The sequence below is a fragment of the Lathamus discolor genome, chromosome 2, assembly GCF_037157495.1.
Source record: "Lathamus discolor isolate bLatDis1 chromosome 2, bLatDis1.hap1, whole genome shotgun sequence".
Lineage (NCBI taxonomy): Eukaryota > Metazoa > Chordata > Aves > Psittaciformes > Psittacidae > Lathamus > Lathamus discolor.
Window position 1 is genome coordinate 94157065 of NC_088885.1, and position 12075 is coordinate 94169139.

General features: G+C 41.6%; 2 protein-coding genes across 4 annotated transcripts; one reads left to right on the forward strand and one right to left on the reverse strand.

Annotated features, from left to right (window-relative positions):
- Positions 1-4481: 4481 nt before the first annotated feature.
- On the reverse strand, positions 4482-5440 carry MRPL36 (mitochondrial ribosomal protein L36). Of its 3 annotated transcripts, none has more exons than XM_065667791.1 (2): positions 5354-5440; positions 4482-5200 (listed from the first exon to the last, which is right to left on the reverse strand). In XM_065667791.1, exons 1-2 carry the CDS (start codon positions 5356-5358, stop codon positions 4867-4869), a joined length of 339 nt encoding a protein of 112 aa, XP_065523863.1. In that variant the 5' UTR covers positions 5359-5440; the 3' UTR covers positions 4482-4866. The 3 variants fall into 3 exon arrangements, with proteins under 3 accessions (XP_065523863.1, XP_065523864.1, XP_065523865.1); XM_065667792.1 differs by having other exon boundaries at positions 5308-5414; XM_065667793.1 differs by lacking the exon at positions 5354-5440 and adding an exon at positions 5271-5353.
- On the forward strand, positions 5437-11710 carry NDUFS6 (NADH:ubiquinone oxidoreductase subunit S6). Its single transcript, XM_065667794.1, has 4 exons — positions 5437-5599; positions 6553-6606; positions 9559-9681; positions 11562-11710. The coding sequence occupies exons 1-4, from the start codon at positions 5471-5473 to the stop codon at positions 11625-11627; spliced, it is 372 nt and encodes a 123-aa protein (XP_065523866.1). The 5' UTR covers positions 5437-5470; the 3' UTR covers positions 11628-11710.
- Positions 11711-12075: the final 365 nt, after the last annotated feature.

Sequence of the window (12075 nt, forward strand, 5' to 3'; positions counted from 1 at the left end):
CCTAATGGATTTTAAGATTAATAAGGACGTGACTAAAAGTGAGATGTGTGAGAGGAAATGCTTGTAGGCAGTATCTTTTATTAGACAATTGAGACAGTTGGAAAAAAAGCTGGTAAGCTTTGGGCATACAAGAGAATGACTTGTATTCTCAAAAGCTTTCCTATTTTTTTCTAACTATATCAGTGATTCAATAAAATATATTACCTCTCCTTACAAACCTTATCTCACAAATTCAAAAGTTACACAAAAGGGCTGTTAGGATGATGAGAGGAGCAGAAAGACTGCTTCGTGAGAAAAGACTACAATTACTTGTTTAGCTTAGGAAAACAAAGATTGAGAAAGGATGCGATAGCTGCCTAGAAATAAATATCAAGCAGGTAAAATCCACAGGAACAGAAGTGTTATTTAACATAAAAGATAGTGTTGGCATAAGTATAAACAAGTCCTGAATAAATGCAGAGCTCCAGTTAGAAGAGTAGGAAGAGGAGGGAAGTCCTAGACCCTTTCAAAGAGTGCTGCTAGCAAAAGACACTTAACTTTTAATGCAGAACTTAACAAATTTATGTAAATAATTGTATTAAGTAGTTGCCAGAATAGCAGGGAGTTGGAGTTTATGTATATATACTGCCTTTATGACTTTTTCCAGGTACCACCAATTCTCCCAGTGAACTGGCCTAGAGCTGATTGTAACCATACTACTCGTAGGCAGCATCTTCTAAAGTACCTGTGTAGACTCTGGTGCTGCTTGTTCCCAGCTTTTTCCTCATTTAGACACTGTTTGCTACCAGTCTTCAGACACATACAACACAGAGGTTGACATTATTCCCTGCCTGTTCCTTTGCTTACTTACAGCCACTAAATGGAATCAGTGTATTTTTAGATCAAACAACTTCACAAAGTTAACTTTTTTTTTATTATTTTTACACAACATAGCACATAAAACCAGGTGGCTGCTTGAAAAATACTTCTCTCAACACTGTATTCACATTTACGGACAACAGACTTCAAAGTCTAATGCACAAGCTTCTAGGTGAAATGGTGAATTTTCCATTTCTGGAGGCAGGTGGATAACTCAAGCAAGTGACAGCTTCATCTTGGGTGCCAATATTCTCCTCGTACCTACTTTCATCATTTTTAGATCAGGTTCAATGTGTTCACTGTGATGAAGCTCTTATAAAGATTGCTGCCTCCACTACGAGTGGGATACAGAGCAATAACGAAACTGCTGTGGTTTATCTCCCAGAGGTATAGAAGTAAAACACCACCACTTACCTAGAAAAACTGGGCTGTAAACTGTGACAGTTCAATAACAGCTTCGTGGGCAGTTCAGCTATTCCTATAGGAAGGCAAATTCAAGTCCTGGAGAGCACAGGAGACCAGACAGGTGAGGGCATGACCCCTCATAGTTGTGGTGAGTTAAACTTCAGGCTCATCAGAAAAAAAGCAGCCCCTTCTCAGCCTCTAGGACTAACACATCCAGCCCTCCCCAGTTTAAACCACTGGTACAGATTTCAAACTCCAGGTTATTAATCTGATGAGCTGCAATGGAATGAATGTTAGTGTTTAAATGCTATAAAGTTATAATCTGCCTTATTAAACTGAATGGGGCTACTGTGCCTTTAATTTGCACTATAGAAGTCATTCGATAGTTTTCAGCAGTACATCCACCCTTGCTGATTCAGAACTGGAGGATATGGTGACACTACTGGTACATGTAAGCTAGCTTTGGTAATGAAATCTCTCTAGATTCATGTGTATGAAGCTCCCTGAAACCACAGAAAGACCGTGGCACTACAGAGGAGATAGCTGAACAGTGTCTACAATAGCACATTGTGTCATTTGTATTGTTAAAAAGAAAGCAGCCTGCTTCTCAGTTTCTTTTTCCATGTTTAAGAGTATTTTTTTTTATTTTTATTGTAAAATAATACTTTCAACTTTTAATTGTCCTTTCCCAAGTCACAGAACCATTGATATTCCACAAGAGTCATCTACTTCGCCTCCACAAATTAAGGGAAGTTTCCAGTTGTTAGTACTTTGCAAAGGCATGAGCACTTGCTCTTAAGGCTTGCTCTTTCTTGTGCTTTTTTTTCCACCTCTGTACATGGTACGATAAGATAGTTGGAAAAGCAACCTGGTGTCTACAGAACCAAAAAACCAGCTATTATTTTAACTGAGTCTGGGAAACTGACAGCATCTGGAAAAGTCACCTGTCAGTCAGCTAACTTAGGTTAGTCAACTAACTTAAGGTGTGTACCACCTTGATCCAAGCAGAAACAGCTTCCCTGGTTACTATAGCTCCCAAGGACTTCTCCTTCACCTGTCATTATTGCAGAGCTATTGTCCTGAATTCAGCAACCAATAGTGTAATTCCCATACCCACAACCACAGACAAAGCCTGAGAGTCATTAATATACATGAGCTCTGTATATTTATCCTGCAGTTGACCTAAATACATCTCTACCTGTTGCCTATCAGGAATCTGACAGTCTCACTCCCTAGAACAGTTCTGAGTAGTTAAGCAAGTTCAGTCACTCACAACTGCAAATAATTTTAATAACTGTATGATGGAAACAGTCACAGGAGACATCAGTTGTCACGCTCTTACTCCACTGGGGGGATTTAAAGAATGGAGAATTTCTGGAAGGGATAACCTAGACACAAAACCAGCATGAAACCAGAAGCTGCAAATGTAATTGGAACCCAAGTCTTATTTCAGTTTTCAGTGTACGGATCCTTCTTCCTGTGTTACTGGGTCCTATTTACACCTTAAGCCATTTTACATTCCAGCTGTGCACTCCTTATTATTCCCCTCCCCTTCACCTTCTGCCCACACATCATCTGTGGAACGGGGAGAAATAAAAAAGCATATGGAACTAACGTAGATTGGTATTTTTAGTATTTCAGGACTAAATATTTGGCCTGGGTAGCTTAAGTAGCACCTGTGTACCCTTATCCTTTGAAAACAGCTGTTTAAGCAGCACGACATTCAGAAAGTCTGTAATGAAGGATGCGAACCTTCAGCTACCAACCACTAGGCTACTGGCTGACATTATTTCAGATTCTTGTTTTGTAGTTGTCGTAAACAAATGCAAAATAAATATGCATCACCTCCAGCTCTAGTCACCCTCCTCACATCAGCCAAATTACAGAAAGCTTCAGAATTTGATTTTTTTTTTTTTTTTTTGGAGCACATCTGTAACAGTTTGTGGATACCAACTAAAATGGTACTTAGAAGTGTGAGATTCAGTATTCCTGCCTAACAGATGGAGAAACCAAGACAAAGGCAAAATTACTTTTCCAAGATTATATAGCACGTCAATTGCAGAGTACAATTATAATTCAGAGCCTTCTGGTTTCTAATCCTATAATCCTCTTTCCAAAATCTATTAGCACAATGAAGTATGCTGTTCCAGTGATGGCTGTGAATGCTCCATTCTTTTGCACACTCCACCCCAGATATCACAAACTGACCATTCAGATGACAACACTTGAGTAATTCACAGCCACATTAAACATCTCAATTCAAATTACACATCTCAGTTTCTGACTAGCAACACTAAATTCAATGGCTTTAATTCTGAAACAATTTTCCTAATTGTAGGTCATTGAGTCAGCCCTGTATAAAAACTTGTCTTATGCTAAATGGGGAGATGAAAACATAGCGATTTGTGCCCCCCTTTTATGTACAGTAATCCTACCTCTGAATTCACTCCCTGTTGCTGAGTGTAGGCTATATTTAATAGACACCAACCTAGCATAAGTACCCCACACTACCGCCTTCCAAACGTCTGGACGGAGCTGTTTCTAGGGACACAGTAGGAGCTGCATAAAAGACAAAAAAAGGGCAATGCTAAAGCCTCTATTGTTTATATGAATGAGCCTAAAACTTTGCAGAAACTTGCTGGGATCTGAAATAATTATTTTTACCTTCTTTCCTGTAGACATCTACACGAAATGGTTTACTCCACTCAAAAGGCAATGATTCCTGGGTATTGCCTTTTTATTTGGATTAAGGTTTGGGAAACTGTAGAATAGTATAGAATAAACACCAGAGAGGACTTCTCTGAAGGAAGATGAGGCTAAGAACACTCCCTAACACACTCTGAATGATCAATATAACATTAAATGACAATTTTAGACACTATAACTTAAAAAAAAAAGTTATAACTTTATACTAACTAAAATGCCATCATCTCCCCTCAAAACCCACAGTGACAAGCAGCAAGGGCTGTTTACGTTGGCATTACTGAAGCTACACGGGATTATGTGTGTTGTAACTTAACAATTACAAGCCATTTTTACCTCACCTATGAACAAAGCCAAAAGCTAGAACACTGTCTTTCAACATATATTTATTTACCACTTAGGAACCCACCTGAGTTTGAAACTATTGGTTCTGCTGTAACAGCTTTCAACATCTAGTTTTGTGTTGGTTTTTAGAAAGATTAATTGCATATTTGTAATAATGCACATTAACAGACTTTATTTTCATTATGCTTTAATTAAATACAAATGCATCTCGAGAGACTGATGATTCAGCTTTACCCATACTAAATTAACAGAGAGGTGCTTTTTACGGCTAACAAGAGATCCTAAAAGTTGCGGATTTCCATTTCAGTTCTCAGGGTCCACGATCAGAAGTTACGGCAACGGCCCCGAAGAACTCAACCCGCTCTACTTTAGCGTTAAGATGAGAGGCTGCCACCTTCATCATCTGGCGATCTGTGTCTCCAGCAGCCAGGTCCCAGATGTCGCTGGGCAGAGGGCAAGGTGCCAGCGGCAGGGATACGGAAAGCCGGACTCGAGGCTAACACTGCGCTCACTCTCTGCCCTCCGGGATCCCGCGGCGGCGTTCTGGCCGCAGGGCTACAGCTGCCGCTGCTTGTGCCGGGGGTTGGTTTTGCAGAGCACGTAGAGCCGGCCCCGCCGCCGGACCATGAAGCAGTCCTTGCAGCGCCTCTTCAGCGACACTTTGCTCTTCAGCCCCGCGACGAGCGGCGGCAGCAGCCCGGCCGGCGGCGGGAGGGCCAGCAGGGGGCGGGGGGCGGCCGCCCCGCACCACGGCGGCAGGGCCCGGCTCACCGGGGCGGACAGGAGCACCGCCCGCCACCACGGAGCCAAGGAACTGAAGGGCGAGCGGCCCAGCGAGCCGAGCGGCCCCGCGACCGCCCTGGCCAGGAGAGACAGCATGCTCTGCACCCTGCGGGACAGAGCCCTGTGAGGACACACACCCCTACAGCCACAACCCTCCCTGTCCCTCCTCCTCTCACCGTCCCTGGCCCCTAACGGAAAGCACGCAGCACTGACCGGCACAGCCACCACTCCCGACCTCGGCCCGCAGATCCCCGCTCACCGCATGCGCTCACGCCACGACCCGGCGGAAAGGCACGGAAGCCAACGAGGGGCGGAATAATAGCAACTACTGCGCCTGCGCCCCCCGGCGGCGGGGGGATCACGTGCCAGGCCCAAGATGGCGGCGCCCGGAGCGACCTTCCGCCGCTTGCAGCTGTTGCGGCGGTCGCTGTCCGTGGCGGTCGCCGCTCGGCCGTACGGTGTGCGGGCCTCCGGTACCGGCGAGCTGGTGACGCACACCGGGCAGGTGAGCGTGCAGGGCCGCGGGGAGAGGGGGGCGGCATGGCGGTCGGTGTTGCTCCTCTGTGTGCTGGGGAGGGCGGGCGCGGCAGGGCCGCGTCTCCCACCGTGCTGATACCTGTGGGAAAGCGCTGCCGGTGTTGCGAATGGCACGGTGGTGTGCTTCATCTAGTTTGCGCTGCGGAAATGGGTGCTCTTGGATGATACATAAGCAGAGGTACGGGTGGTCTTAGAGAAAAAAGAGTCAGTTTGTGCCGTGTGTCCAGCGTGAGGAGTCCCTGCGTGTGCCGGGGGTTTGGAACTGGATGATCTTTAAAGTCCTTTCCAACCCAAACCATTCTATGATTCTGTGAATCGGGAGCAAGGTCACTAACTGTTACCAGGTGCTGTGGTATGAGTCCAGCGATTGGCACGGGTGGAGAGTTGTCAGGTAGGAGGTACCCTGCTGTCAGTAGCCCAATATCAGTGCCTTGTAATTCATTTTCATCTGTTCTTCGGTGTCAAAACTGAGCATGAGAGCTGGGGAGGTTTGTGTAGTGTCCTGTGGAGATGGGAGCACGGCTGGTGGAGCTAGTGAAGGAGGGTTCTCTCTGTGCTTACTGAACCCGAACATAAATAAACATGAAACTTGAATTTCCTACTTTAGTCCACCTTACAGATGGCAGTGTGGGATCAAGGAACAACATTATAAATAATTTTTTCTTTGTCTCTATTGTCAGAGCTAAGGCTTCTATTTACTGGCTTTAGCCCCACCTCCCCATTTCTTTTCTATTTTCAAATCTAAAATGCACTTTACTGTGTGACAGAAATTTTCTGTGCAGATCATACATGTAAGATGATGCTAATGCTCGGAACTGAGGAAACAGTTTCAACTAGTTAGTCTTGACAGCCTGTAATCCTTTGTGTTCTTTGTTTATTGTTATTGCTTTTTAAATCAATCAAGTTTAATTTATTTTTTAGGTGTATGATGAAAAGGATTATAGAAGAGTTAGATTCGTTGGACGGCAAAAGGAGGTAACTCATTCTACTTTTAGTCATAGTAGAGGGTGTAGTTTGAGCGATTTCTTATATCTGATATTGATGATTGATGTCCTCAACTTGCGTGTCATTAAACAAACAAGCCTAAACACCCAAAAAACCCCAGCAACAAAATGGCAAACCGACCAAATCCCAAAACCTCAACCAGAAAAAAAAAAAAACCAACCCCAGAAACCTACTAAAACCAATGTGGTATAGATTTTGGGTTTTGGTGGGTTTTCCATTACATTGAAAGTTCTAATTTTAAGTCAGTTTATAGTAATTTCTGTGTACCTTTCTACTTTTTGGGAAATTCAAGACTTGGCCTGCACCTGCTAAGTGCTTACATTTAGGCATTTGAACATTTGACATTTAAAATTGGACTTTCTATCTTAAGCATGTGTTTTAAGAAAATTTTAAGCTTGTTTTTAGTGCAATTCATGTTCAGAAAATAACATAACTAAATGCCCTGTTGAATTGTGCTTCTGCGCATATGTTTGAATGCATGTGTAGAAGCTTAATCTGCTTCTGCATAGTTAAAATCCTGAGCTTTACCTAAATTGAGTTTTTAATAAAGCCACTTCATTTCCAGAGCCTGGAGCACATTTGCTGAACAGTGATGTAACAGATAAAACTAAATTTTAGAGTATTCTGAAATAGTGAAGCCTCAAAGGCAAAGTCAGGTAACACCAGCATCAGCCAAATGTGCTGTGAAGTTACCTGATGCGCCTGTTGCTGCTGCTTATCAATAGAGTGGGTATGTGAAATTATAAGTCCTTTAGCACAGAGTTCTCTCTAATGATCGAACAGTGCTGCTCCATTAGGCATCTGCTTGTCTTAGAGAGAAACAGAGATTGTTTCAGCTAAACTGTATTCTTCAACGCCTGAGCATCTGATGAGTGCTTTAGTGTTAATGCTATAAATGTGTATACGTAGTAGAGGCATTAAATATAAGGTGTGATAGATTTTTAATGCTGTTTTGTGTAATTATTCCCTTCCTAAATTAACTTGAAGTAGTTATGCTGATTTTTGAGATTTTGTATTGAGTATACTTCTTTATATCGCTACACTTGTGCTGTGTGGCAGAAATGAGGATTCTACATGGGAAATAGTTAAATGAAAATGTCACTTAAAATGCTGAAGTAGTTTACTTTTGGGAGGATAGCAGCAAAGCAGGCCTCTCCCAAATGCAATGGCTGGTTTTATGCTACTTCTGGAACTTCATAGGAAACACTTCTTAAACCTAATTCTGCATAGGACATTGGTCCCTCTCATACGCCTTTGCCAGAGCAGCTGATTTCAGACTCTCTGTAGTAAGGATCACTCAAGGTTTTCAGTTCAACCTGAATCCTCCTTCTCCAGTAAAAGACAAGCTTTAAGTCTGCTGAGCAAGGTTTAATGCTAGGGTTTAATTGTGAAATTGAAAAAAAATTTACTTCTTAAATACTAAAATGATCTTCATCTGTGCTTACTAACGGGATCTCTCCCTAGGAGCTTTGCTATTATTCCCTAGTGTGTTTCAGCTGCTAGTGTTAGGGTTTCACAGCCACATCTGTAGTCTGAACGTTGTACTGTGTCTCAGAAATGTTGTGAAGAGTGGAGTTACGCTTCTGATCTTGAAGCAGTGGTGCGCCGTGGTAGTATCTCCCTCTTCCTTCAGCATGAAATAAAGGATGCAAAGTTTTGGGTATTATTAAAAGCAGCAGTAAAAATCATTGCAGGTTGACAAAGATTACATGTGACTTGCAGATGCAGGGCCCAGCCTGCGAGATTCTTGATGTTCCCAATTTGCTTCAATACCAAAAAATATTTTTTGTTAACTTTATTTAGCTAGCATCTTCCTTAGGTAAAGAAGATCTTGTTGTTGGCAAAACTGTCTTTTCAACTGCTATACCAGAAATGCACATTTGGGGTGAATTCAGTTGGGAGGCTTGGTGAAAGATCCTGAGTTGTTTTGTATAGAACTATATAAAAGCATCATTGTAGTTCTTAGTGACTTATGTTTTTCCTAAGGATCTCATCTTCATTCTAATACCAGCATTTTTGAGCCTTACACAGAGAGGATTAGATAGTGCCTTCTTTGGGTATGTGTATTATTTTATATATGTGCGTGTATAACATTGCCTTTGAAAAAGCTGACCCCTCCTGGAGCAGGTTTACAGGAGGGGTAGGAGGGGTTGTCTGCTCACTGCTGGCTCAGAACCTGTTGGAAGAAGCTGGTGCAGATGAGGGAGGAAAGCGCTGTGGCTGGGTGCTGCAGGTCCTGCTGAGACACAAGTTGCTGTGTCACAGGTCTGCCCAGAGGTAGGTACATTTGCAGGTGTGACCTAGGAAAAAGCCGTACTTGTCACTGATATGAGTATTCAGGAAGTGTGTGTAAGATGGGTTTACAGAGTGGCACATGTTTTCTAATGCTGAGCAGTTTGCCTTTCTGACTGTTGATATGCACCTTGTTCATGGATTCCTGTGCAGTGATAGAATAAGATGCATGCTGAGAGGCTCTAAATTACCAGCAGCTGTTTTATCTCACTCCTGACCTTACTTGTCCCACTATTATTTTTATCAGCAGTCAGTCTTTTGCGATTTTATCAGGTAGTCACTAAAACGCAATACTGAGGCAGTCTCAGTTAAATGTCTTGTGTTCTTGACTGCTTGGTCCTGCTCACCTCTCTCCTGAATCTGCTTAGGTCACATTGTAAACCTAAGCACTGATGTGGCCTGTGTATCGGGGAAAGGAATTACTTTTGCAGAGCTGACCATGCAGTAGTGACATGTAGTCACTGATCTGGCTTATAGCACAGCCTAAAAGTTGGTGAAGGAGGTGGGAGGAAACTCAGGAAGGAACTTCTCAAGATGGCTATAGTGGAACTGCTTGTGGAGGCAGGAAGTGATAATTGCTTTCTATCTGAGTAAGAAAGGTATCTCAAAGTTTCTTTACTTCTCTTACAGGTGAACAAGAATTTTGCGATTGATCTGATAGCAGAGCAGCCTGTGAGTGAAGTTGAAAGCAGAGTGATATCATGTGATGGTGGTGGTGGAGCCTTGGGACATCCTAAAGTGTACATAAACTTGGTAATATCTTTGTTCTGCATATAGGATGTTTTGCCTGTAAATTCTTGTTTGTAAGTTTTTCTACTTTTGGGCGTGCTAGTTTAACAAAGTAAAAGGAGCCTGCGATGCTCATTTTATTTAGTGCCTAATGTAAAATTAAGATTTCTAGTCAGAAGAGTTAGAGGGCTTCCATTTGAGGTGGCAGAAATTTCTTTTTGAAATTCTGATTTGTTTGATAAGATAGTGATTTTATTTTTTTTTTTTTAAGAGCTTAACTGAAACAGTATGAACAAGCAGTGCCCTGAGAGCGAAAAGTAACATGCTGCTTGTATTTTCAGACACTTACTCTAATTATTTAAATGCCACTGTGGTGTAGATTTAGGATACGGTTGCAGCATTGTTAGGAGCCCGCAGTTTATTTTGAACCTTGCACGTTCAAGGAAAAGAAGGCGGGGGTGATGACCCTAAACAAACAAACTAATCAACCCCTCTTTCAGTCTTCCAGAATCTTGGTAGTTCCAAAGATTAAACGTTTCAATCATGGTCAGAGAATCAATGAAGAATAAATGTTGTCTTATCCTCCTGTTGACAGTAGTGATACTTTCCAGTGTATTCTTATTCTAGAGAGTAAAAATACTCAGGCTACTGTCCTGTGACGTCAGTGGAGTCAGCGACGACTTGTTGCTTAGATACTGTTCTTTGGCAGACTGTGACTGCAAATGTCTGAAAATCTTTGCTTGCTTACCCAAAACTTAACGTTTGCTTAATATCCAAAACAGTGGTGGAGGAGAGATGGGGTGCTTTAGTGTCAGTGTTGTTGTGACTCCTAACTATAATCACAAGCATTTCTATTTTGAACAAAGTAAAAACTTTGTAATGATTCATATTGTGTTATTCAAAGTCAAATACTCAGAGATTCTAATTCATAACAATTAGGAAGCTTGTGTTCTTCAGTCTTAAGTTAACTTCTTCAGCACACTGCATTTATATTGATTTGTTTGACTTGTGCCATGCTCTTCTTGAGGAATGCCTTAGGGTTTTTTTGTGAGTTTTGTGATCTTTTTGTGTTAACAATCAAATTACAAGATGTCTGTGGTTTAGTTCTTGAAAGCTAATTTCAGCAAACGGGGAGAATGGTGTTAGACCACCTTGTTTTCCCTAGCCCTAAAAATTGAAATCCAGGCTTTTGGTGGTGGATGGTAGCCTGGATTTTTCACTTCTAATCCTGTATTAAGGAAGGGGAACCATTTCATGACTTGAATGATTATGTTGCTAAATAACAGAAGATCCCTGTCTTGTGTTTTGTTGTGTTAAGAAGGACTGCAACAAGAGCTTGCAGTCAGTCACATTTCTAAATTTTAAAAAACACAATGTGTCTTTTGGAGAGAAGAGTAAAATTTTATACAGTGGTAACTGCTACTTTTCTCCAAAATGTTTTTCAGAATTCCTCCCAGAATCCTACTGAAATTCCCCCCTTCCTGCAGCTAACTCTGGTGAAAATTCCTGTCTAGATACAACTTGGAAATGCGAAATCCTATTCTCAATTCAAATAATTATAAGATGAACTTTTCAGAACATTGGAACAAATACAATTGAGCTTACTTAAGATGTCCAGTTTGGTAGGAGTATGCTTTACTGCTGAAGAGATATCACTTGACATGACTTTAAAATTGTATTGTTGAGATTAGACCTGGTAGTTAGAAGGCTGGCAGAAGGGAAACTGCACAGGAAACAGAAATCAAACATAAGCCTCATACCATTGTCCTTGCTTCCACTGTTTCAAATAAGAGTAAACTCTGTACTTCAGCTATATTGATCTATTTTAAGTAAGACAAAATCTGTAATTTCTGACAGTTCTATGAAGTGGAACTAGCAGCTCTTGTATTTTTATGTTTTTACAGGACAAAGATACAAAGACTGGAACATGTGGCTACTGTGGACTTCAGTTTAAACAGAAACATCACTGAAAGATTATCCCTGCATGCTTGCAGATTTCTGTTCAGATGTTGATGTTTAACTATAAATAAACAATGTATGTTTAGAAACCCAAGATTAGTTTTTGTGTTTAGGAATGTCCAGTCTGTAGCTTTTTAAACCTGGGTTATCAAGTATTGGAGAGCTGAATGGTATTACAGTACCTTCTTTGTGCTTAATTTGGTTTTCATGGAACAAATGTCCTGCCTTGTTTGGCAGGCTTGGAAGTGGCATTTGGCTGCAGCATAGGTTAGGTTTGTATTTGGTAGATTTGTATTCTTATTCAACACTGAATTGGATTTGTATGTTTACTGGGGGATTAATTATTCTAAGTGTTTGTCTTGGCATTGACACTATTAATTTGTTCACGGCCTAGTATCTATAGTTAGATTCACAAATGGAAGCACAGAGATATTACAATACTCAGCATTACAACGCTTA

Excerpts from the sequence above, each read along its gene's own strand:
- NDUFS6 (XM_065667794.1), top strand. The coding sequence starts at position 5,471 with ATGGCGGCGCCCGGAGCGACCTTCCGCCGCTTGCAGCTGTTGCGGCGG. Across the intron at positions 5,600-6,552 it reads TGGTGACGCACACCGGGCAG|GTGTATGATGAAAAGGATTA; the intron begins GTGAGCGTGCAG and ends TTTATTTTTTAG. Across the intron at positions 9,682-11,561 it reads CTAAAGTGTACATAAACTTG|GACAAAGATACAAAGACTGG; the intron begins GTAATATCTTTG and ends ATGTTTTTACAG.